This window comes from Hyaena hyaena, unplaced genomic scaffold, assembly GCF_003009895.1.
Source record: "Hyaena hyaena isolate Hyena2069 unplaced genomic scaffold, ASM300989v1 scaffold_58, whole genome shotgun sequence".
In the NCBI taxonomy this organism is placed as follows: Eukaryota; Metazoa; Chordata; class Mammalia; order Carnivora; family Hyaenidae; genus Hyaena; species Hyaena hyaena.
The window spans coordinates 3,490,543-3,515,952 of record NW_024080689.1 but is presented as its reverse complement, the minus strand read 5'-3'; the positions used below and the strand labels follow the sequence as shown (position 1 = coordinate 3,515,952).

General features: G+C 51.4%; 2 protein-coding genes and 5 non-coding genes across 7 annotated transcripts; 4 read left to right on the top strand and 3 right to left on the bottom strand.

Moving 5' to 3' along the window:
- Positions 1 to 5,685: 5,685 nt before the first annotated feature.
- Positions 5,686 to 8,429, bottom strand: TMEM107 (transmembrane protein 107). The gene is made up of 5 exons (XM_039231452.1): positions 8,194 to 8,429; positions 7,944 to 8,011; positions 7,741 to 7,841; positions 6,723 to 6,819; positions 5,686 to 6,500 (listed from the first exon to the last, which is right to left on the bottom strand). The coding sequence occupies exons 1-5, from the start codon at positions 8,278 to 8,280 to the stop codon at positions 6,431 to 6,433; spliced, it is 423 nt and encodes a 140-aa protein (XP_039087383.1). The 5' UTR covers positions 8,281 to 8,429; the 3' UTR covers positions 5,686 to 6,430.
- On the bottom strand, positions 5,695 to 5,830 carry LOC120231487. Its single transcript, XR_005528339.1, has one exon. It is a non-coding gene; the product is annotated as a U8 small nucleolar RNA (small nucleolar RNA).
- A 7,705-nt stretch (positions 8,430 to 16,134) lies between the features above and the next one.
- TRNAW-CCA lies at positions 16,135 to 16,206 on the top strand. Its single transcript has one exon. It is a non-coding gene; the product is annotated as a tRNA-Trp (tRNA).
- A 421-nt stretch (positions 16,207 to 16,627) lies between these two features.
- On the top strand, positions 16,628 to 16,709 carry TRNAS-GCU. Its single transcript has one exon. It is a non-coding gene; the product is annotated as a tRNA-Ser (tRNA).
- Positions 16,710 to 16,971: 262 nt separating this feature from the next.
- On the top strand, positions 16,972 to 17,045 carry TRNAT-AGU. Its single transcript has one exon. It is a non-coding gene; the product is annotated as a tRNA-Thr (tRNA).
- Positions 17,046 to 17,450: 405 nt separating this feature from the next.
- TRNAI-AAU lies at positions 17,451 to 17,524 on the top strand. The gene has a single exon. It is a non-coding gene; the product is annotated as a tRNA-Ile (tRNA).
- A 638-nt stretch (positions 17,525 to 18,162) lies between these two features.
- On the bottom strand, positions 18,163 to 20,019 carry BORCS6 (BLOC-1 related complex subunit 6). The gene has a single exon (XM_039231443.1). The coding sequence runs from the start codon at positions 19,928 to 19,930 to the stop codon at positions 18,872 to 18,874; it is 1,059 nt and encodes a 352-aa protein (XP_039087374.1). The 5' UTR covers positions 19,931 to 20,019; the 3' UTR covers positions 18,163 to 18,871.
- Between the last annotated feature and the right edge of the window lie 5,391 nt (positions 20,020 to 25,410).

Genomic DNA, 25,410 nt, shown 5'->3' with positions numbered 1-25,410 from the left:
AGCGTGAGCAGGGGAGGGTCATAGAGAGAGGGAGTCACAGACTGAAACAGGCTCCAGGCTCTGAGCTGGCAGTCAGCACAGAGCCCGACGCGGGGCTCGAACCCACGAACCGCGAGATCACGACCTAAGCGAAAGCCGGACGCTTAACCGACTAAGCCACCCAGGCGCCCCACCGCCACGTTCCCATTTCACCCATAAGCAGGGCCAGCTTCCAGCAGGGAAAACCCTGGGTCCGAGAGGATGGGCGTTGCTCTGATTGCTTTTGATTTGTGTGGCTATTGCCAACTTGCTCTCCGCGGGCGGGTTGCTCACACCCACAAGCCGGGTGAGGCCTGTTTACTGAAACCCATGCCCTCCCCAACGCTCCATGATACTTTTTGGTCGTTACCAGTACAAGTCAAATGCCATCTGCATTTCTCTAATGGTCAATGAGTTTAGGCATCTTTTCATGTATTTGAGAATCCTTGGGATTTCCTTTCCTGTGAAATGTCCGTACAATTTTTCTGTCCCTTTTTTATCGGGTTGCTAGTATATTGTTTATAGACTTGTAGATATATATTTTTTTTAATGTTTATTTTTGAGAGAGAGAGAGAGTGAGACAGAGTACAGGCGGGAGAAGGGCAGAGAGACAAGGAGACACAGAATCTGAAACAGGCTCCAGGCTCTAAGCTGTCAGCACAGAGCCGGATATGGGGCTTGAACCCACCCACTGTGAGATAATGACTTGAGCCAAAGACTCAAGAGGCTCAACGGACTGAGCCACCCAGGTACCCCTACATTTCTAATTCATATTTAAATGTATTGGGGTTTTCTTTTCTTTCAAAATTTTATTTAAAATTTTAAAAATTTTTGAAAAAATTCTAGGTGTCCCTAGACTTGTAAATTTTAAATCTACAAGAAAATGAGCCCTTTCTCTGCAATATGAATTATAAATATTTCCCCTAGATTGTCATTTATCTTTTGCTTATGTTTTCTTTTACCATGGATACATTTTACATTTCTCTAATTTTTTTTAAGGTTTTTTATTTATTTCTGAGAGAGAGACAGTGTGAGCAGGAGAGGGTCAGAGAGAGAGGGAGACACAGAATCTGAAACAGGCTCCAGGCTCTGAGCTGTCAGCACAGCCCGACATGGGGCTCGAACCCAGAAACCGTGAGATCATGACCTGAGTGGAAGTCAGACACTTAACTGACTGAGCCACCCAGGCACCCCTACATTTCTAAGTCATATTTAAATGTATTGGGGTTTTCTTTTCTTTCCAAAATTTTTTTAAAATTCTAGTCATCTTTCTTTCATGACTTCTGTGTTTTGTTTTCATACTCAGAAATGTCCTCCTCACTGCAGACGATTTTTGTTTAATTTTTTACTGTTTTATTTATTTTTGAGACAGAGAGAGACAGAGCATGAGAGTGGGAGGGACAGAGAGAGAGAGAGGGAGACACAGAATCTGAAGTAGGCTCCAGGTTCTGAGCTGTCAGCACAGAGCCCGACACGGGGCTCGAACCCACAAACACGAGATCAAAGTTGGAGGCATAACCGACTGAGCCACCCAGGCGCCCCGACTACAAACTTTTTTAAAGTTTATTTATTTTTGAGAGAGAAAGAGAGAGCAGAGGGGAGGGGGCAGAGAGAGAGAATCCCAAGATCTCGCGGGGCACAATCTCATGAACCATGAGGTCATGACCTGAGCCGAAATCAAGAATCAGACACTTCGGGGCGCCTGGGTGGCTCAGTCGGTTAAGCATCCGACTTCAGCTCAGGTCATGATCTCATTGTCAGGCTCTGTGCTGACAGCTAGCTCAAAGCCTGGAGCCTGTTTCAGATTCTGTATCTCCCTTCTCCCTCTCTCTCTGACCCTCCCCTGCTCGTGCTCTCTCTCTCTCTCTCTCTCAGAAACAAAACATAAAAAAAAAAAAAAGAATCAGACACTTAACTGACTGAGCTGCCCAGCCCCCTCCTCATTCCCAACTACTTCTGTGATATTCTTGCCAAAAATGCATACCCTCAATCTAATTTCAAGAAAACACCATACAAATCCAAATGGAGGGACCTTCTACAAAACCACTCACCAGGACTCTCCAAATGAGTCAGGATGGTGAAAGGAAGGAGAAAGAAAAAAAAAGGGGGGGGGGCTGGAAAAGCCTGAGAATGACAACTAAATGCGATGTGAAATCCTGGATTAGAGCCTGAATCGGAAAAGAGGCACTAACGAGAAAGCTGGTAAAATGCAAGTAAGATCTGTGCGTTAGGTAATAGCACAACACCATCGGCGCTAATTTTCTGGTTTCCATGACCATGACCCTGCTATGCAAGATGTTAACATTTGGAGGAGCTGGGGGTGAAGGGCACAGAGGAAATTTGTACTAATTTGCAACTTTTCTGTAGGTCTAAAATTAGTCAAGAAAAAGGGTTAAAAATGTCAAGTTTTTTTAAGTACTTATTTTTGAAGGTTTTATTTACTTAGAGAGAGAGCACCAGCGAGCAGGAGAGCAGCAGAGAGAATCCCAAGCGGGCCCTGCGCTGTCAGGGCAGAGCCCCGACGAACCAATCTGTGAGATGTGGCCTGAGCCAAACCAACAGCCGGAGACTTAATCCACTGGGCCCCCCGGGCCGCCCCTCCATCTTGCCCATTTTCAAGTGTACAAGTCAGTAGTGTCAAGTACATTTCTGCCCTTCTACAACCAATCTCCAGAACTCGATTTTTCATCTTGCAAAACTGAAGCTCTCCACCATTGAACAACTCACCCCCTTCTGTTCAGCCCCTGGCACCACCCCCATTCTACTTTCAGTCTGTGACTCGGACTTCCCTTGGTACCTTGTTTAAGCAGAATCAAGCAGTATCTGTCTTCTGGGACTGGCTTACCCTGATTGACAAGCCGCTAATTACACGATAAAAGGAAAACTGTATTTCTGATGCTAACTGGCAAAGCTTCTGGTGTTGACTACCAGACGAGAGGGATGGTGCAAGTGTTCGTAGTACCTGCACTTGGAGTGTGGGTGAAGGACGAGGCACAGAGAGGTTAAGTGACCTGTTGCCAATCACACAGCCACGAAGGAGGGGGGTGCGCTTTGAACCCGGACTGACTCCACGGCTTGTTCCCACAGTCTTTGCCCTGGACTGGGGCTCACGTAAGAGCCAACGCGGAAAACAGCGGCATCCAGATGGTGTTTGCAGACAAGAGGGAGATACAGGTATCCAAGGAGCAGGGATCAGCAACACAGAAGGGGGAACTGGGGGAAGTGACCCAGTGGCATGTCCCCAGTGACTGACCCGTTGTAGGTCACGACCAATATTAGATGAACCTGAGGGGCGCCTGCGGGGCTCAGTTGGTTAAGCATCCGAGTTCAGCTCAGGTCACGATCTCGCAGCTCATAGGTGTGAACTGAGAGCCCCACATCAGGCTCTGTGCTGACAGCTCAGAGCCTGGAGCCTGCTTCAGATTCTCTCTTTCCGTCCCTCTCTCTCTCTCTCTCTCTGTCCCTTCCCTGGTCACACTGTCTCTCTCAAAAAAAAAAAAAATTAAAAATATATGAGAGGAGCCTAGGAAGCAGCAGCCAGAACAGTGGGAGGTAAACCAGGGGAACTATTTTTCAGACATCAAGGAAGAAAAGCTTTCAAAAGAGAGGAGTGGTCAACATATTACACGGCGATAAGAGGCCAAGCCAAAGGGCGAGTGGCACCCTCTGGATTTAGAAGCAAGGATTGGAGACGAGCAGTTTCCTGGGAGGGGAGGGGCTGGAATTGCTGATAAATATTTAACAACCAACTCTCCGGAAGTGCCATGCGGTTATGTGTGTACAGAGGCTTGTTATCAATCTTACTGGTACAAAAGATGTGGAACTCAGAATTTACAAATAATAGCAAAATCTACAATATTCGTTACTGTAAATTCCAGTCCTGGACCCATGACTTTCCAAGCAGAGTTGTCGCCTAACTCCGACTGAGGTTCCAATATGAGTCCTGGTTGATCTTTTTATTTACATTTTCGAGTGAGACAAAATGAATCAGTGAAGATACACTGAACCTTCGCTGATTCCTCAATGACGGGACTGACTCCTTTACTGAATCTGTAACAGTTTTCAAATTCCAGGAGAATATTTTCCTCCATCTTCTGTGCTATTCACAATGGAACAGTTACAGACGTGACACTTTTATGTTTAACCTGCATTATTAACATTGTCTCCATCATCTTTTAATTTTTTTCAATTTAACGTTTATTTATTTTTGAGAAACAGAGCACGAGCCAGGGAGGGGCAGAGAGAGGAGACACAGGATCCCAAGCAGGTTGCAGGCTCCCGGCTGTCAGCACAGAGCCCCAAGCGGGGCTCGAACCCACAAAGCGGGAGATCATGACTTGGGCTGAAGTCCGATGCTTAACTGAGCCACCCAGGTGCCTCCATCATCTTCTTAAATCTAGACAATCAACAAAGCTCCATAGGCTGTGGTTGCCCATCTCTGTGGTGTAAATACTCCTACCAGAGCCAATTTCAAAATACCAACGTGATGCTTCCACACGAGCTGGAGGAGACGCACAGCGGGAACACATCCTGACACAGGACTCCCACTAGGCGGATACAGTCCATGCAAATAACCTCAAGAGCGAGCACATAATAGTAAACTGTAGGAAATGACACTGTGTGTTAACCACACTGACTAAAAATAAATAGATTTCTACAACCAGAGAGAGAGAGAGAGAGAGAAGAAACAAAATAATCAGGAAGTAATGAGTTTGAGTATTTATGACATCGGTTTTTACATAGAAGTTAACTGTTCGTTTTTATCATTTCTGATCCCAGCTGTTTCACAAGGAGCCCACAATGTTTCTGAACAACAAAACCCCGGCTTTCACCGATCCGTGAGGCACGGGGGTGGGGCGACAGCCGGACTGCAGTGGGATGTGACTTTCCGGAGCCACACTCGAGGACCTCAACTCCAACTGCTCCTAGAGAGGCAGTACTCCTGCCACCTCGGGCCAATGGATCCCTGCTCCAGAGCATCGGTAATTCTCCATTGTAGCTCTGACCACCATTTGCTCTTCAGATCCCCGGGAGCAGGGGAAGGGGTTTCTTGTCTGTCTCCAGGAGCCACCATACCTGCGGTGGCCGGGGCTGAGCCCGCAGCATATTCCCAACTATTCCCTCGGTCAGTTCCTCCTCCAGTGCTTTGCATGTAGTAAGTGCTCAGTAGTATTTATTGAAGGGGTGCTCGGGCTGAAGGGCACTTCAAGAAAACAGTACCTTGTGAACATTGATCCCGTAACAAGGTAGCACTTTAGACTCTCGTAGTGTTTGGAACAGCGGAAAAGCTGTGCCAGGTTCCCTTGCAGGTGGCCCTTGTGGCCACGAGGAGATGGACCGTTTGATAACATCCCTCCCGTTTGATAACATCCCATTCGGGACACCACGTACGGGGGAATATTAACAGCGATTTCATAGAAGCCTGGAAACACACCAAACCGCCCCTCCCTAATGAACAATTAACTAACCTCGCGGAATCGATTCCTCCGTAATAATTAACTAAGACCCTGGCGTTCAGAAACACGCAGAAAACCACACATGTAGCAGCACCTGTCACACACTGAAACACGCACCACCCTGCGTTGCACACTAGTTACTCGCGGGACTGACTACTTATTCACCCGAAAACCTACATCTACCACTTGCTACGTGTGTAAAGAAGGATCGTCAGGCAGAATCAGATAGGAGTAATCAGGGTGTTGCAAGTCCTGATCACGCAGAGACGCTAATCACGCATCATGCGATCTCCAATCATCATGTTCCGATCTGCCCTCCCGGAGGAGGAACAGGTAAGGATTATCCTACCTGACGATAAACGGAAACCTCTGTGCATCCCTTACTCAGGGAAAAAGGTCCCGCTTACAGCTAGGGTGAGTAAATAACTGGCTCGCCTGAGCAACCGAAGTTATTCAGGGTTTTCCGTTCCTGCTGCTACGTTTATCTGCAGATACTGAAAAGCATTTCGTTCCCGATCTGACTGCCAAAAAGAGATAAAACAATTCCTCCCAGAATGCTTCACTCACGAGCTTGGCACCCAAATCGCGAGGACTCTTTATTTACATATCTCCGCCCACCCCCTTCCGCCAGACGTCTACCGTAATACTCAAAATAAAAGCGATACGTATGATCTTACAGACTGCAAGGCTGGAAAGCAGCCTTCTGTTTCTCTAGAAGTTTGGCCACTTCAATTCTCCCCTAGATTTGTTGTTAAGTCTTGATCTTACTCTGAGACATATTTTATTACAAAGCACTAAAGAAAAACGCTGATAATCCCAGACTCGAATGATAATTACCCTAACACTGACATCCTCAAATGCAGTTTGAGGGCTGAAGACTGCCTTCCTCCGCACAGGAATGGTGAGTGGCCCCTTGCTCCTCGAAACGTCATTCGTATGTTCCCGTCACGAAGGTATCAGAAAGGCTTCTTTTTCAGTCCAAAGACGCTGATGAACAATGCCATTTCAGTGACAGCTGGGAGGGCGCTGTGGACAGTAGGTGGTTGGTTCAAGGCCTTTCCAATAAAAGTCCCCAAATCCCCAAACTAGAAGCTCCACCCCCAAAGTGTAGGAGAAGGGGAATTCTAAAAACTGCAGGATGTTGAGTGGATCTGGCATCTCATACATGAAGTAAAGGACTGGGTGGGGGAAACCTCCAGATTGAGTAAACCTTCCTTCCCTACCCCCAAACATTGGTGGTTACCATACCTGCAGAAGACGAAAATGTACCAGTACGTGGTACACTCCCAACGCTCGAATATGAAAAAGGACAGGGCCACAGATGCACTACAGTGAGCCCCAATGGCTTGGGAATGCACCAGGGTCAAGGAAAGCCTTTGGTTCAATAGTTCACGACGGGCCAGAAAAGGCCATTGATTGGCAGGGCACGCATCAGGTTCGCTTCTTGCTCCTTCATCACATTGCAAAGGCCAGACTTCTGGGTTTTGGGACAGCCAAGTGATTAGAGACCAGAGCTGAGCCTGCACAGCTGGTACCCCAGGCTACCCCAGCCTCATATCTAGGGGCCAGCCTGGACCCTTCCGGTGAGGTAGGAGCAAGTTCCCCATTGCACACCATGAACGGGCTGGGGCATGAAGCTTCCGGTTTTTGATTTCTGCTCAGGTCACGATCTCACTGCTCTTGAGACGGAGCCCTGCGTCTGGCTCCACTCTGGCAATGTGGGGCCTGCTTGGGATTCTCTCTCTCCCTCTCTTGCACACTCTCTCTCAAAACAAATAAATAAACTTAAAAAAAAAAAAGTGTTCACAGTGATTTAATTCACTCTGCTGGAGTCACCGTCTGGCTCCCTGACCCTCTCAGTCTACAATTCAAGTGTCAAGAGCCTTCCCTGATCTCCATCTTCCTTATTTCTCTGTCTCTTCTGAGCTTCCATAGGGCTTCATATCTTCACACGCTCCTAGACCACAGCGCTTATCACACTGCATGACAGATGTCCGCATACCTGCCTCCTCCTCAAGTTAGAAAACTTGAGTTTTACTCCCAGACAGGATCTCCAGCGCCTGGTGCACAGCTGGAGCTTAACCAAGGCTCGAAGGTCGTCCTAAACCTTCCACGGTGCCTACGGGGATCTATCAGCTAGACATGCTGCTGGCCCGCTAGGGCGCACGCTATTGTGCCCCAAGGGCCTGGTTAGGTGGCCGAAAGGGAGTCCCGATGGAAACAGACAATGCGGAAAAGGTGCGAGGTGCGCAGGCTAAAAGGATACAGATGAGGCTCTGGGTGCTGTTGAACATGGAAACCCCTGAGAAGAAACCGGCCAGCTCCACGGCAAAGAGGCCCAGGGTGACGGACAGCGCTACCACCAGCCTGCAGACACGAAGGGGGTGGGCTCAGGCCTTCGGGGCTCCTGCAAAGCCCCCTCCACCCCGAGCAGTGCTGAATTCTGACCACCCTGCCCCGAGTGCTCACTGGACGTCCTGCTTCTCGTACTCCTCGGGGGTGAACGTGAGAGGCAGGCAGGCCTGGATGTTGCTGTCCTGGCGCGCGGGGCGGAGAGGAAGAAAGTGAAAGAGGGGCGCGCTGCGGGGCAGCCCTGGGGTCCGAGGGGGATGGGAGGGCACGCCCGCGTCAGGCCCCGGGGAAGGGGCGTAGTGGGGCTGGGACCACCCCAAGGCGGGAACGGGGTGGGGGGCGGGAGGAGGGTGGCCGTGGGTCTTACCCGCGACCAGAACAAGGTGATGACGACCACCAGATGCGCCAAGAGCGTCAGGAAGCGAGAGGGCACCAGCCCCGAGATCCGGCCCATGGCCCCCCTGGAGCAGAGGCCGTGGTCTGCGGGGCTGGAGGCTCGGGAATGGCCACTCCTCAAGGCTCCTCAAGTCTCGAAGGCTAGCACGCAAATATTCGACGGGCGCCTCCTTCCCGCTCGCGCTGGCGCCGCCCGGTTGCCTTAGCAACCGCGTAAGCAGGCGCTGCGGCCGGATCTCGCAAAATCTCGCGAGGGCTGTAAAGTCTCGAGCCGCAGGCGCTGCCGCAGAAGGCGCTAAGCGGGGGTCGGCCGCCAGGGGTGCGGCTCGGACCCCTGTCCCCCGGGCCCCGTCCCCGCTGCGAGGCCCGGGAGGTCCTTCCGCGCGAGGGGCTTGCTGCAGCCCGCTGTCCCCGCCAGGCCTAAGGCGGGGTCTCTCCCTCCCTCCTCCGCATCCCTTTAGCCCCCACTGCCCTGGGCACGTGGGAGAGAAACGTGCAGACGTGGATGTCCCTGCGTTGTCCCGTCGTCACTTATTAGATGGCCGCCGAGCCCCTTGTTGTCGGAGGACCCCAGACCGGAACCTTCTCTGATGCTCTTCCCCTCCGCTCCCCTGCCCTCCCAGCCCCAGTTTGGCGAGAGCATCGCGGACAGCGGCCCGCTCGCAAGGGCATGGAGGCGAGGAGCGCCCGGATTTCCTGATCTCCCTGAGATACGGGCACTCGCCTTTGCCCAGCTACTTTCCCAAGTTTGTCTTGCTATCAGCGACCTCACTGACCTTGGGCCCTCGCTGGGATCCTTCCAGAACGGAAAGTTCTCGCTCCTTCTCGCTGCTCACCCTCAAGTCAAAGCATCCCCGGGACCTTCCTGGCCCATTGCCTAGAACACCTCTCTTTCTCTATGGTCTGTCTGAGTGTTTTTAGCTCTGTCTAAGCTAAACACACAAACCCAAGGGGCCTTTCTGATTTCTTCATTCAACAAATATTCACTGACCAGCTAGCATGTGCTGGGCTCTTGGTCTGGACAAACAAGAGGTGAGTCAGGGACGACACACATGCAAACAAACGAATTCACACAGTAATCCAATACCGTAAATAACATTTTTAAAAAGGAAACTCTAGAATAATAGAGCAAGCAATGGCTCTCTGAAAAAGAAGTCCTTTATCCTTAAACTTTTTTAAGGAACTGTGGTCAAAATTGAGAGGAAACACATCTATTTGAGGACCCCACTAGAATACATAGATTTCCTTTTCCTAAACCAAGAGGTAAAATAATTCAGAACCCAATGAGATAGTGAGATTGCATCAAAGACATGAAAGACAAAGACTGAAGAACTCTTCCAACTTAGGGAGAGCAAAGAGATGCGACATATTTGACATGAGAAATATAATGTATGATCCCAATGGATCTTGGACCGGAAAACAAAAAGCAACCACTTTCTTTTATTGTGAAGGACATGATGGATCCATTGGCAAGTTTGGGTAAGGCCTCTAGATACCAGTAGATATCAGCGTTATCAGTGTTAATTTCCTGATTTTTGATAAAGTCTACTGCCTTTATGGAAGAGAATGCCCTGGTTAGAAAATACATGCTGCAAAAAGAAAAAGAAAAAAGAAAATACATGCTGCAGTTTTAGTAGTAAAGGAGTATTATGTTTGCAATTTACCATCAAATGGTTTAGAGAAAAAAAAATATGTGTGTCTGTAGAGATAGAAAGGCAATGATAAAGCCTGATCTTGAAGGCACATGGGAATACTCTTATTATATATGTATGTATATATCTATACATATATAGTACCTATATCGCTCTATATAGAGACATCTATGGAGATATAGATATATAGATATAGACATATCTATATAGATGTAGATATATAGATATAGACATATCTATATAGATGTAGATATATAGATATATTTTTAAAGTAACTTCTACACCCAACCTGGGGCTTGAACTCACAACTCCAAAATCAAGGGTCCCATGCTCTATGGACAGAACCCGCCAGCCACCCCGTCTGTGTTATTTTTGCAACTTTTCAGTAAATCAAATTATTTTAAAACGAAAAGCTTTTGGGGCGCCTGGGTGGCTTAGTCGGTTAAGCGTCCGACTTTCTCTTGGGTCATGATCTTGCAGTTCATGGGTTCGAGCCCCGCGTCGGGCTCTGTGCTGACTGTCGGCTCAGAGCCTGGAGCCTGTTTCAGAGTCTGTGACTCCCTCTCTCTCTGACCCTCCCCTGCTCACGCTGTCTCTCTCTGTCTCCTAGAAATAAAAAAAAAAAAAAAAAAAAAAAAAAAAAAAAAAAAAAAAAAAAAAAAAAAAAAAAAAAAAACAGTAAAATAAATAAATAAATAAATAAAACGAAAAGCTTTAAATGATAACCCTTTCTAAGTTTTCCTTCTGGGTCTTATATAATATTATCATTGAGACATTAAATTGCTTCATAAAGAGAAATGATTTTTAGGATTGACGTCCCTAACTGTACACTTCCTATATATTGGAACTATGTAATGACATTTTCATATAAAACCACCTTTCAGGGGCAGTATAGCCTTATCCTCCTAATGGAGACAATGGGTTCAGCAAAACTCATAAAACAATAAAATGCCATCATTTATTTTTAAAAAATTTTTTAATGTTCTATTTATTTCTGAGAGAGAGAGAGAGACAGCATGAGTAGGGGAGGGTCAGAGAGAGAGGGAGACACAGAATCTGAAGCAGGCTCCAGGCTCTGAGCTAGCTGTCAGCACAGAGCCCAACGCAGGGCTTGAACCCACAAACCGTGCGATCATGACCTGAGCCAAAGTCGGCTGCTTAACCAACTGAGCCACCCAGGCACCCCTAAAATGCCATCATTTAGACTTTTCATGGGAACTATCTGTATAAAGACTGAGATTCAGCAAAGTCTCTTGATTTTTTTAATCCCAAAATACTGGCTGGTAATCAAATATTACCCGCACTGGTTTCTCAGCTCTCGGGCATGTAGGGGAGACTCTCTCTTTAACTGTTGAGCCGTTTCAAAATTCTGAAAATATTTTCAAACCTCCCCCACTTCAGGAGGGACAGTCAAAGTACAGTGGACCCAAATGCCTTGAGTCACGCCTTTGAGTGATACTCATCACTAGGAGACCCTCAACACAAGAACAACAATGACATGTAAAGTATAATGAGGGGGGGCTCTGTGTGCTCTCCACCTTGGAAATAACAGCATAGCAAGCCAGAAAACCTTCTGAGCACAGGTTGCCAAGCACTGAAGGGCTCCTTCCAGTGCCTATAGCTCACATGACTTTTCTTCTGGAAACAGGAAGCCCAGGACTTGAGACCCCAACTCCCCCAGTGACAGTTGATCAAGTCTGACCGTTCGTTCGCAGAAAAGGTAGCACTGCCATCCAGTGAAAGCAAGCAAAACCCCACACCTGCTTTTGCAAGATTTTCCAAGTTCCCAGGGCAAATAGAGTGAAGAGGAGTCACAGGTTGGGGGCGGCGGGGGCAGAGATCTGGGGAAAGAACTTTCCAGGCAGAAGCAAGTGCAAAGGTCCTTAGGTGCAAACAACGCCAGTGTGTGTGTTCGCAGAACAGAAAGGAAGCTAGTGTGTCTGAAGCCTCCTATTGGAAGGGAAAGAAGAGATCAGGGGGGTGGGGGATGGGCGGACAAAATGCGTGGCCTTGCAGCCATGGGAACGGACCTGGTACGGTTTGCATTTCTAGAAGACGACTTTGGTTGCAATATGGAGAATCGATTTTTAGGATGTTAAGTAGAAGGCTTGTGAAAATTATCCAGGACAGACAGAATGAGATTGGGCCAGAGTGGAATAAGAAAGTGGATCAAAGTGTAAGGAATCAAGAGATCATGAAAAAATAAGGTCTAAACATGAGACTATGGGTGGGTGAGAAAAAGGAAGGGGTCAAGCATGTCTCTTCGAGTTTGGGTTCCCGTAGATGGAAGTTGGGGGCATTCTGTTTACCATAGGCTTCCTGCCTAAGGGAACCTAAAGGAACCTACTAGATACTAAGAACTGGTAGTCACATTTCACGTGAAGCATTAAACAGTGAGCAGGCAGTTGGGTCTGTTCTGTCACTTTTCGGTGACCTTGGCTCCTAGAAGCTGGCTCTGCAGAGGTCACACAAAAGTGAATTTTAGAGCCACCCAGTGGCCGTAGGAGGTACTGCTGGTGACCTGGTGTGTCCTTCCCTAGCAGAGGTCCGAAGGAACTCACACATCTCAACATTTGATTTGATCTGGTCAGAAAAGAGCTTAGGGGGGGAAAAAGGTTTTATCATGGAAAAAATTCAAATATATGCAAAACTAAAGAAAATAGTATGATGAACTCCTTTGAAGCCTACCACTCTGCTTCAAAAATACCACCGCATGGCCAAACTTGTTTTGGCCGGACTTCCTTCTCCCTCTCTGTCCCACTAGGTTATTTCAAAGCAAATCCCATGCATCACCAAATAGTTGACATTGACCAATATCCATTGCTCAATATCCATATGTGCATGATGAAGTTCACACACTGCACTTGATTAATGGGTCTCTTATATCTTTTGTTTTGTTTTGTTTTAATCTTAGATTTTCCCCCCTCCCTCCCCACGCCTTCTTCTTTTCTTTTCTTGCAATTTCTCTGTTGAAGGCGCTGGGCCATCAGCAGACAGTGTTCTGGTCTTCTCATTTACCATGTTCCTCTGTGTCCAATGTTTCCCGTAAACAGGCCGTTAGATCTAGCACATCCTCCAAAAGTGACCAATCCGTTGTTTTGTTAGGATCATTGTGAACCGACACATTTAACGTCTTTTGTGGGTTTTGTGAGGGAGCAGCTACTCGGCTTTGCTCAATGGTTTTGAGGAAGGAAATAAAAGCCCAGCATTGCCAGAGTCCTGGGGGGTTTGTTGTTCTTGTTTGAAGAGAGGCCAGAAATCCAGTTTCTCACTCCATTTATAAATGTGAGTATCCAACTTAAAAAGTGGTGGGAAAATGACAAGAACACACAAGCCTCGAGCCACCAGCTTTGAGCCTCTGGATCAGCGCTGTCCAACAGAACTTTCTATGATGATGGAAATAGTTCATATTGTTTCTGTCCAATGTGGTACCAAGCTAGCTCCCCGTGGCTACTGAACACTCGAAATGTGGCTAATGGGGCTAAGGAGCTGAATTTTTAAATTTCAAATTAATTTGTTTTTTTATGTTTATTTATTTATTTTGAGAGAGAGAGAGAGCGTGCTCTAGCATGAGCAGGGGAGGGGCAGAGAGAGGGAGAGAGAGGATCCCAAGCAGGCTCCCTGAAGTCAGCATGGAACCCAACTCAGGGCTTGAAGCCACCAACCATGTGATCATGACCTGAGCTGAAATCAAGAGTCAGATGCTTAAGCGACTGAGCCACCCAGGCGTCCCTCAACTTAATTTGAATGGCCCCATATTGAATCAGCACCCTAGTGGCTACCATACTGAGCAAGGCAGATCCAGACAGAATCATCTACTGGTTTCTAAAACTTGGAAACTGGTGGGATAAATAGAGACCTAAATGTCAGAGAGTACTCTGGATTGTGACGCTGGACCACCTGTACCTCACACCTGCGGCAGAACCTTTCTGAACCTAGGGATCAAGTCCACGTTCCCTGGTACCATATTCACTGACCCGTCTTCCCTCTCTAGCAAAAATTTCCACCTCACCCCATGCCCTTCAGCTACTCAGACATGTCTCCTTCCTCTACAAAGCAGGCTCTTACCTCCTCTGGGGATTCTGCTAAAGCGATCCCTCACTGATTTCACCAATGCTTACTGAATACACACTATCTTGCAGGAATTGTACTGGGTGCCAGGAATCCATATTTCCTTCTCTTGAGTAACTCACAACGTGGGGAGGGAAATAATCAAGGAAATGATGACAACTAGTGTTTTAGGGGCCCTTGGGTGGCTCAGTCGGTTAGGCGTCCAACTCTTGATTTCGGCTCAGGTCATGATCCCAGAGTAGAGCCCTGCATCGGGTTCCCTGCTGAGTGTGGAGCTTGCTTGGGATTCTCTTCCCCCCCCCCTGCTCCTCCCCTGCTCACGCTCTCTCTCTCTCTCTCTCTCTCAAAATAAATAAGCATTTTTTTCAAGTAGTGTTTTAAGTTATCTTGGAGGAGACACCTCAAAAGCCTCTTCCCCCAGATTGGAGTTGGGGAGCAGGAAGGAGGGAGCTTCTGCATTGAGTCTTGGGGGAGGGGTATGTAAAGGTGACCCCGGTAAAGAAGGATTAGCAGAGATAGTGGGGACCGAAGTCGAAGTGCATGTTGGCATCTGTAAATGAGTTGGTGTGACTGTCACATGGGAGGTGAGGAGGCAGTGGCTGAGGAATCAAGCAAAGACCAGACATTAATAATAGCGATCATTATTAATCGCTATGACCCGTCAGGCCCTGAGCGCTTTATCTTAGCGAATGAACTCAGAGTGATCCATTACAATCTTTACTATTTTCCGTGTGGAGACACTGAGGCTCAGGGAGGGACTGACTGCAAGCCACGGTGGGCTGGGATCAAATTTGCATTTTAAAATAGATGACTCTCCTTGGTTATTCTGGAAGCAGAGACTTCGGAGAGGAATCTATTACAAAAATCCGATGAGAGAGGAAACGGGGAGGTGGGGGAGGGCAATGGGGGGAGAATTATGGAGGGAAAGGAATGGACAGGACTTGGTGACCGGAAATGAGAAGGAGGGAGAGGAAGGGTCGAGATGAGATACTGGCCGAGAGCGAGGAGGGACTCGAGGAGGGATGACAAGGTCAAGTGAAGGTGTTCAGCAGGGCCTGGCTCTCTGATCCAGAGGTGGGAGCAGGCTCCAGGAGCCCTTAGTATGCAGACGGCTGGCTCCAGGGAAAGTGTGCTGTGTGAGGAGAGGAGACAGAAAACTGAGAAATAAAAGGACAGAAAGGGAGACTGGGGGGTGGGGGGTGGGGATCCGGGAAAGCAGGGAGAGGAATGTCATGACAACCAAGGCAGAAGAAGGCTCTTAAAGAAGATGTGGCCTCGAGTCGATTAAAGCCAGGCCTGAGGAACGTCCATGGGCTTTGACATCTCTAGTCCCTGGTGACTTTCGTGAGAGCTACTGTGCCCGGTGTGCAGACATGTGACTTGGAAAGGACAGACTGAAACACAGCATGACCTCTTTAGCCATGTGGCCTGTTGAACTCGTTCAAGAGGCAAACGGGGGTGAGGGGTGGGGCTCTGCTAGCTTCCGGCGCCCCTCTCTACAAGTCCTCGGCTCCTTCTCACCTGGGGATCCCTAAAACCTACTGACGTTTATGGTGATGGAAATCAGAACCGTGGTTGCCCCTGGGAAGGGGCGGGGACAGAACTTTCTAGGGGTGGAGGAAATGTCCTACGTCCTACATCTTGAATGGGCTTGTGGATTGTATTTATTAAAACTTATCAGAGCACACACTTCTGATCTGCGTGTTTCACTGCCTGTACGTTATTCCCCAGACTGTAACAAGTGACACAATTAACGAAGTCCGGGATCGGATCTCCGAGCCTGGGGCTGGCGCCGCGCTGGAGCCCGCGTCTCGCCCCCCAGGTGCCCGGGGCCCCGGCAGCGCCCCCCTCCCCCCATATTGCCCCCATATTGCCCCCCATATTGCCCCAGGCGTCCGTGCTTCTACCAGTTTCTTCGCACGTCCGTCCCCGCTGGATTGTGGGCTCGAGGGAGGGGGTCCGCGGTGACAGCTCGCGGCCACCTGCTCGCCTGCAAGACGCGGGGGACAGGGGGACCGCTGCGCTGCCCGGTGCGCCGGGCCCCCTCGGGTCGCACGGGGCGGCGCAGGCAGCAGCGCCACCGGAACTTAGAAACTCAGGACGGCCCCCCGCTCTCAGTCCCCAATCACCGGGTCCCCGGCCGGCCGCCAAGTGGCCATGGGGAGACCTGTCCAGGCCACCGGCCGGCCGACCTCGTGGCGCAACGGTAGCGCGTCTGACTCCAGATCAGAAGGTTGCGTGTTCAAATCACGTCGGGGTCAGCTGCTTTTCGCTCCCGTCACTTTTATTTATTCCCTTCCCCGTCGTGACCCACCACCCCGGAGCCCCGGCGCCCGGGCTGTGCGGCACCTCGTGGGCGCCGGGAGGGTAGGGCCCCCTGGCGCCGAGTCCCGAGCCGCCCCGTCGGGGGAGCAGGGGTCTCGCGGGGTCGGGCGCGCAGATCTGGGTACCCAGAGCCGGGCGCGTGGCCGGGCTCCGGAGGACGGGCGCGCGCGGCGGGGGCGCGCGGCCCCGCGCGGGGGGAGGGGGCGGGGGGGCTCGGCCGGCGGGCGCCCTGCGAGTCGTGCTCGCGGCGCGGCGCCGGGGCCCTGGGCGCGCGCTCCCTCGGCCACGTGGGTGGGCCCCGCGCGCCGGAGGACGAGTCCAGGCCCCAGAGAGAAGAGCGGAAGCCGCCTGTCCGCAGACGAGGTGGCCGAGTGGTTAAGGCGATGGACTGCTAATCCATTGTGCTCTGCACGCGTGGGTTCGAATCCCATCCTCGTCGGCGCGCGGCTGGCAGCCGAGGTTCGGTTTTGTCATCTCGAGAATTTCTCTTGTTACCTTCCTACCTGCCCCGCCTCGAGTTCCGCGTCACCCCTGATGCTTGCTCCTTGTCCTCAGCCTCCGTTGTCGTCCCTTCTACTCCGTTTTCCAGAACGGTCAGAGGTCGGTGCCAAGGGGCGCCTAGGCACCGACCACAGATCTCCCGTTCACCTGCCGTAGCGCTGACCTGGCCAAGGAAAGAAGGTGCTGGTTACGTGACGGTGGGCGCCGTGGCTTAGTTGGTTAAAGCGCCTGTCTAGTAAACAGGAGATCCTGGGTTCGAATCCCAGCGGTGCCTCCCCAGGCTACTGCTTTTGCAAGGAATCCCCTGGACATCCCGCCTGTGCAATCTCACCATCCCCCCCACACACCCCCGGGTCCATCACCGTCTGTCCGGGAAGCCACCAGGAGTCCCCGGGCTGCGCTTTCCTCACCTGGCGTTTCCGGTCACTAGCGCGCACACCGCTCAGTGCCCATCGCCCGCTACCTGCTCGCACCCCGACCTGCAGCCGAGCACGGAGGGGCATGTGTATCCGCCGGCACTTGCGCCTTGCTGTTGTTTCTCGAAGTACCTGGTGATTCTACGCATATTCTTTTCACGTCCCTGCAAATGATCCTATCCATTTCTTAAATTTTCCTGAAGACAGGAGGCACCGGTAATATAAAATCTACATATGTCCAGGTTGAGACGCCGACGTCAACTGGCCGGTTAGCTCAGTTGGTTAGAGCGTGGTGCTAATAACGCCAAGGTCGCGGGTTCGATCCCCGTACGGGCCAACAGACCCTTTTTTTTCCCTAAACTTAGTACCGCTAATTTCTTGTTGCGGGGGAAGATTTGTACAGCAACGTTTTGAATCCCAGACTTTTGACACCCAAAATAGAAACGTGTTGAAATTCAATCCAAGATGCTACTGCCTTGGTGGGGGGAGGAGGAAAGTTGAATAAAACTGGAGGTTTTTTCTGTTATCTTTATTTGTAACTCTCCTGCCCATAACCTGGGGCTCCTGGATCTTATTATATGAACTGTGAACAGAAGTCTTGGAGAGATTAGGACGAAGAGGACACTGAGCGGCGTGTGGGAGATGGGATCAGCAATGGAGGTAACAGGTTCCTCCCCAGCCAAGAAGTCACCCAGTCCCCGCGGGTCTGCTTCCAGATCTAAGAGGACCCCTTCCCTTTCTGTAGCGGGGCACCCTGCTTGTATTTCTTTTACTGGATCTTCGAGCCCATGTCTGTGTCTTGCACGTCCTCTCAGATGCCAGGGCTGCCTAAGGGCAGGAGCCATGCCCTTGCCCAGGTAGCCTGGATCCCGCCCCCTCCCAGCAACCGCCAAGAGAGCTCCGTGAAAAAGACCGACCCTCATCCCCATTCCTTCCGCTTATGGCGCTGTTAAGGCCACACAGTCACACCAGAGCCTTAGCAGCAGTACTTTAATTCCACAAAAACTCAGAAAGCCAAAACCGATTGGAACACCCCACGACAGGTGGGCTTCAAAACCAGCAACAATTCTGCCTGAACCCTGAGAGCAGCGAGACCCCTCCCACCTCACCGTCTCTACCATGCAATTCATTCCGTCTAGCTCCGCCCCGGGGTCTGGCTGGGGAGGTGGGATGGTAGGGGGCCAGAGGGCAGAAGCAGGGCATTACCCATCTGCAGAAGTGCCTCCCTGTCTGCACGGTGTGTGGCCAAGGACCGCTCAAGTTCCCACAGCCCCTGGCACCTGAGATGTGACCACGGGGGTCAGGGCGGCCACAGTGGGGGCTGAGGCCTCCTCTGTTCTCCGTTTTTGGACCACGCATGGCAGTCATGTCTCCCAAGCCGAGACCCAAAGCCCTGGGTTCCCAGAGACGGTGCTCTAGCTGGAGAAGAGAGTTGAGAACAAGGTAGCTACAGATGGCCAACTTAACAGAAGCAGAGCATCATCCCCTCCTACCGGGAAAGGCTTTAGGACTCCCCCATATACACCTGGATAGGGCCCAGCGAGTGGTCGCAGGCCTGCTAAATGCATCTGGAAGAGCTTCCAGTATATAGGCCTCCCCTCGGAGGGCAGTTCCCACCAGGGCTCCTCGCGTCCTTAGGATCCCGCTGGGGCCCGGCTTGGCCAGCCCCCTCCAGCCCTCCCGGTCACTTGCACAGGGCCTCCAACACCTCCAAGGTGCGTCGGATATCCCGGACTTGGCGCGCCAGCCCCTGAACTGGCTGCAGCGCGCGCTCGAGCTCCTCACAGCGGGCCAGCAGGGTGTACATGCCCTTGATGCTCATGTCCACGGCCTCGCCCAGGGAGTCCACGGCGTCGCGGTAGGTCTGGATGCAGCCCACGCTAAGCGCTGTCAGCTCCTGCACCGCGCCGCCCAGCCCGCGCAGCAGGCGGTCCACCCTGCCGCCCAGCTCCCGACTCAGCCGCTCCAGGTCCCGCAGCACGTCGGGGTCGATGGGGGGGATGGCGGGAGTCGGCGCGGGCGCCGCGCAGGGCCGCGCGGGGCCGGGGGGCGGGGGCTGCGGGGCGCCGCTCAGACGAATCTTGAGTTGCAGGTTGTTGGCGACGAAGTGGGTGAGGTCGCCATGGCGGCTCACGGTGCCCTCGAGCTCCAGGGGGCTGGAGATGGTGGCGCGGCGCCCGCCCGCCGCGCCGGGCTCGGCGCCCCCTGCGGACCCGGCACCGCCGCACGCCCCGCTCAGCCCGTCCAGGCTGCGGCTGTCCTGGAGGCGGCTGGAGAGCGAGCGGCCCGCCCTGCCGCCCGCCGCCTCCTCGTCTTCCTCCTGCGGCTCCACCTCCATCCCGCGGCCTCCCGGGCTCCCTCGACGGCAGCCGCTCTCGGATGCAGGCTCGTCCTCCGGTGGCTCCCGGTCCTTGCGCCGGGAGGACCCGTGGGAGTCAGGCTCGGGGCCCGGCGCCCCCCGGCGGCTCCCGGGCCCGGACGCCGTCCCTCCGCGGCCGGGCTCGTCGTCCCGAGCCTCCCACTCGGCCGGGTGGACGGCGCCGCGGCTGGAAGTCTCCGGGGACGCCCCGGGGTGGCGGCTCGCACCCCCAACGTTTTCGGCCTCTTCCTTCCGAGTCGCCGGGAGGCCTGAGGGCGGCTCAGAGGGCGTTCGGCCCGGCCCGCGGCCAAAGATCGCGGCTTGCTGTCCCCCCACTGCCGGGAGGTCCGCCTCGGGCCCAGGCCGCCCCCGGGACGACTCCATGCCGCAGCTGGGGGTAGGAACCCAGAAACTGATCCGCCACGGCTCAGACGGAGTCGACGGCGCCTTTAAGGGGCGTTGGTAGAGGCGCGCGATTGGCAGCCGGCTGACAATGGTCAGGACAGGAAGAGCACTCCGATTGGTCGCGGCGACCAGGAAGTCCCGGAAGAAGAGCTGTTACTGAGCGGCCCAACCCACGTGAGAGCCGGCCTGGTGGTGCGAAGGCGGGGACGGCTGCCCTCGTCGCTCCGCCCCTTCAGGAGGAGGCGGGGCAAATCTTAAAGATCAAGGCCCCGAAATGCCCCAGTCCTCCCGGGTCGGGCTCAGACACTTTCCACCCGCAAGTGTCACGCCCACAATTGTTGCTTAGCGGACCCACCGAGCGGGCACGAGAGATGCGGCCCCTAGGGGAGTTTGTGGGGGATGAAAAGAGTCTGTCCTGCTCGGACCATCGGGATTGAACCACCCGCAGTCCGTCGGGAGCGACGAAAGCAGAACCCTCGCCAGAACGCGGATGGTCCGAGTTGCATCATCCTGCTCGGCGCACAGACCTGGCGCAGGCACCGGCCAGAGCGGCTCCCGAAGGACCACGAAGCAGGCTTCAGGGCTTTGCTGTGCTTTTGCCACTGTGTTCGCTGCCTCCGGTCCCCTCCACGTATGAGCATCTCTCCGCTTGGAGGATGGCGTGTGATTTTGCCACGAGGTAAAATATTCAAGAAATGAATGGCTCTGCGTGAGGATCGGAGCCCTGATACCATTCTGATCCCATCTCTTCCTTCTCTTCCCTTCGCTGGTCTTGCCGGAGCCACACTGCCGGCCTCCACACTGTTCCTCCAACGCTGTTTCAGGGATTTACACTTGATCTTGCTTTCCCTCCCTCCCTCCCTCCCTCCCTCCCTCCCTCCCTTCCTTCCTTCCCTTTCCTTTCCTTTTTTCTTTTCTTTTCTTTTGTTTTTTTCTTTCGGAAAATGTCAGCCTCAGTTCCTTATTCAAATACCGCCTTTTCAGTGAGGCCTCCCCTGACCACCTGTTTAAAACTGCAGCCACTTTCCCCAGTAATTCCCAATTTCCCTTCCCTTCCTTTTGTGCACAGCCCTTACTGCCATCTAACACACCCTGTATTTGTTTATTTGCTCATGTAAGCTCCGGGAGGGTAAGGTTGTTTCCCGTCTGTTTTGATCTGTACCCTCAGTGCTTAGCACAATGCCCAGCATATAACATGTATTCAGTAAATGACCCCAAACCACTAATTTCTCCTTTGTGACTTGAATGCATTCAAGATGTGTTTCTGTGACTTGCGCCCAGAGTCCTGATTAATAAACTCTCAAACCACTAATTTCTCCTTTGTGACTTGAATGCATTCAAGATGTGTTTCTGTGACTTGCACCCAGAGTCCTGATTAATAAACTCTCAGGCCAGTGGTCTACTCTAAGCTTCAACCCCCTCTCTGGAACTGTCACCCCGCCCCCCACACCTTGTCTTCCCTTCACCCCTCAGCAGGCAGGGGATCTTTATCCAGCAAGTGATAGAAAAGTGCAAGTTGAACCAGCAACAGGGTTAAAAGAAGGGGACTGCGTTGCGTCGTGCAATAATGGTCTCAAGACGGAGCACGCATCAGAGAAGCCCGTGTCCAGTGGGCTAAGGATGTCACTAAGGACCTAATTTCGGTCTATGGGGGCAGCTTTACTCCAAGTGTGCTTCCTGATGGTGGCAAAATGGCTACGTTGTTTGTCATTCTTTGGAGGTTGTATAAGTCTTCTTGGGCTCCTGTAACAAAATACCAAAACCAGGTGTCTTCAACAATGGACAGTACATCAGACACTTCTACATGTCCAGGGGTCCCCATTTCCTGTCTTCTCCAGGTGTCTCACACCACAAAGAAAGCTAGCTCTCAGCTTCTGCTTATAAAGGCACCAATCGGGGTGCTTGGGTGGCTTAGTCAGTGAAGCGTCCAACTTCAGCTCAGGTCATGATCTCACGGTTTATGGGTTTGAGCCCCACGTCAGGCTCTGTGCTGACTGCCAGCTCACAGCCTGGAGCCTGTTTCAGGTTCTGTGTCTCCCTCTCTCTCTGCCCCTCCCCTGCTCACGCTGTTTATCTCTCTCTCTTTCTCTCAGAAATAAATAACACATTAAAAGAAAATAAAATAAAGGGACCAATCCTAGCATAAGGACCCCAACCCGATTACGTCATCTAAACCCTAATTACCTTCAAAGGCCCCACCTCCAAATACCATCACTTTGGGGGGTGGCGCTTCAACCCAGGAATTTTGGACTGACAAAAACCTTCAGTCTGTCCGTGACAGGGGTCATTTGTCACCCTTTTTGGTCTCCCAAGAGCTGAATCTCAGTGTTGAAGGACCCTCCCATCTCATCAGGCAGAGCCCATCTCCCACTACAGAAGCTGAAATGCCAAGCCACCCCTTTCTCCTGTTTCCTGGCACACGGCTCCGGCTCCACTGCGCTTCTGCGGTAGCATTTTCCTTGACTGTGCAGACTCCAAGCTCCTCCTTCTAGAGATTTCTAGTGCTCCTATAGAGTCTGCGAACTACCCAGGATGCTCATAATAAAGTCCATTTATCCTCAAATTGCACCGAATTACTTTCTGTGTCCTGCAACCAGGAACCCTGAATGATAGGACTCATCCCATGTGGGAATGATAGCCCATCTCCCACATCTTCCAGAAAGGGAGAAAGGAATAGCTTCCATTAGGCCTCGCGCAAGAACAAGGACACGTCTTTCCCCAAGTCCCCAGCTAATCTCCCTTTGCATCTTAGTGGCCTCAACTGGTTCAGATGTCGATTTAGTCCCTCGGGCCAGGATGTGATTGGCTTTGGATTGAGTCCAGAAGCCATCACTCTACCAAGATGACAAGGATCAACTTATTAGGTTAAAACAGTTATGTCGACCTCAAAGGATCGGGGACCTGGGGTGGCGAAGGAATTGAGAAAAAGAGACGACAGTATAGCGGGGCACAGGGGACCCCGAACGGACAGCCAGAGGTCCAGAGCTTTATTTTCCATCATCGCATATACCTTCACAGAGATATGAATCAACAAGAGCTTAGAGAGAGTGGCAACAATGTACCTCTGGTAAACACCTCGCAGGAATGATCTCAGCAGAAAAACAAGGTATGATAGGAAACGTTATGGGATGACGTAACACAAAGAGGAGAGTATTATGTGCTGTTTACTCCGGGCTTCTCTTAGGCAAAAAAATCCCTATCTGTGTACTAAAGAACAGCCCTGGGGCGCCCGGGTGGCTTAGTTGGTTGAGCGTCCGACTTTCGCTTAGGTCATGATCTCGCGGTTCGTGGGTTCGAGCCCCGCGTCGGGCTCTGTGCAGCTCAGAGCCTGGAGCCTGTTTCAGAGTCTGTGACTCCCTCTCTCTCTGACCCTCCCCTGCTCACGCTGTCTCTCTCTGTCTCTCTCCTAGAAATAAATAAAACATTAAAAAAAAAAAAAAAAGAATAGCCCAGATTCCCAAGGGCATTTCACTCAAGTCCTCTTGGGTTATTTTAAATCTTGATCTCGAGTTTTCTCAGAGATCTTGGAGCCTGAACGAATATTCGCCTGTGGTCACTGTGGCGTTCTGTTTCCTACACAGTCTGCTCCTCCTAGAGCTTGGGGACAGGTCAGTTCCCTCCAAACCTGGCTGCAGCACAGTGGGGGGAGAAGGCGGGGGGGGGGAGAGGGCAGGGGCTGTGGGGGAGGCACCACAGTATGCACTTCATTAGGTCAGTGAGGTAGGGCCATGGGCCAAATCCAGCTCACGCCCATTTATTTATTTTTTAAATGTTTTATTTATTTCTAGGAGAGAGAGAGAGAGAGAGCGTGAGCAGGGGAGGGTCAGAGAGAGAGGGCGTCACAGACTGAAACAGGCTCCAGGCTCTGAGCCTTCAGTCAGCACAGAGCCCGACGCGGGGCTCGAACCCACGAACCGCGAGATCATGACCTAGGCGAAAGTCGGATGCTTAACCGACTAAGCCACCCAGGCGCCCCGCCCATTTATTTTTTAGGTTTATTCATTTATTTGGATAGAGAGCGAGAGAGCAAGCAGGGAAGGGGCAGAGAGAGATTGAGAATCCCAAGCAGGGTCCACACCATCAGGGCAGAGCCCAATGCAGGCCTCAAACTCATGAACCACCAGATCATGGCCTGAGCCGAAACCAAGAGTGGAGCACTTAACCAAGTGAGCCACCCAGGCACCCCTCGCCTCCAGTTTTATATGGCTTGTGAGCCGATAATGGTTTTTACATGATTAAATGGCTGAAAAAATAAAAGATATGAAAACTCAGGGGCGCCTGGGTGGCTCAGTCGATTAAGTGTCCGACTTCGGCTCAGGTCCTGATCTCATGGTTCGTGGGTTCGAACCCCACTCGAGCTCTGTGCTGACTGCCAGCTCAGAGCTTGGAGCCTGTTTTAGATTGTGTCTCCCTCTCTCTCTGACCCTCCCCTGCTCACGCTGTCTGTCTCTCTATCTCTCAGAAATAAATAAAAACATTAAAAAAAAGAAAATTCATATAAGCATATGAAATTCAGATTTCAGCATCCATACGTTTTATTGGAATACAGTAGATCCACTCATTGAAGAACTGTCTATCGTCGCTTTCGTGCCGTAATGGCAAAGCTGAGTAGCTTCAACAGAATACCAATGGCCCACAGAGGTAGTGATTTACTCCCCAGACTTTCACAGATAGTTTGCTACCTCTTGCGCTAACGGCTGCTGGGAAGTATAAACTACATTAAAAGATGAATTGCAGAGAGGAAAACAAATCTCGGCCAAATATATGACAAATTGTTAATAACCCTTGATCTTACAAGCAAATCAGCCAAAGACGCATATAACAGGAAGATGGTCAAGGTCTCCAGGGTCGGTAAATTCAGTAGCTCAACAAAACCACTGAGGGCCCAGGTTCTTTCCATCTCTATGTTCTATCGCTCTCTGTCAATTTTTTTTTTTTAATTTTAAAATGAAATCATGTAAAAAAAATAAAGTGAAATCACGTGTATGTAGGCGTATTCATAAAGATAAACACTCTAGTTAAAACTATACAACATTAACAGGAAATACAAACCAAGATAATCCTCTGAATTTTATGTTCCATCGAGCCTCAAAAACCACCAATCTTTTAGTCCCTTTCTTGTACATTATTCTGTGTCCATATTCTCTGCATTTGATTGGCTCCCCGGATTTTAGTTCAGTTTTCTCTGTGACATTCTCCGCGGGTATATGTCCCTGGCTGCTGCTTTGGGGGCTGACCGTCTTTCTGGGTGTCCACTGATAGTCCCTCCAAATCCCAACCAGCCGATTCCTACCCATGTAGCCCCAAGAAACTTCTCACGCCATGCTTCCGAACAGATGACTGCCAATCTGTCTCGACCTTAGCTGTCCCCGTGGGCAGAGAATGTCTGCCACGCATCGGGCTATCCCAGGAGCTAGTTTCATGGCATTAGAGGTCAGTCAGATCAATACCACTCAGTT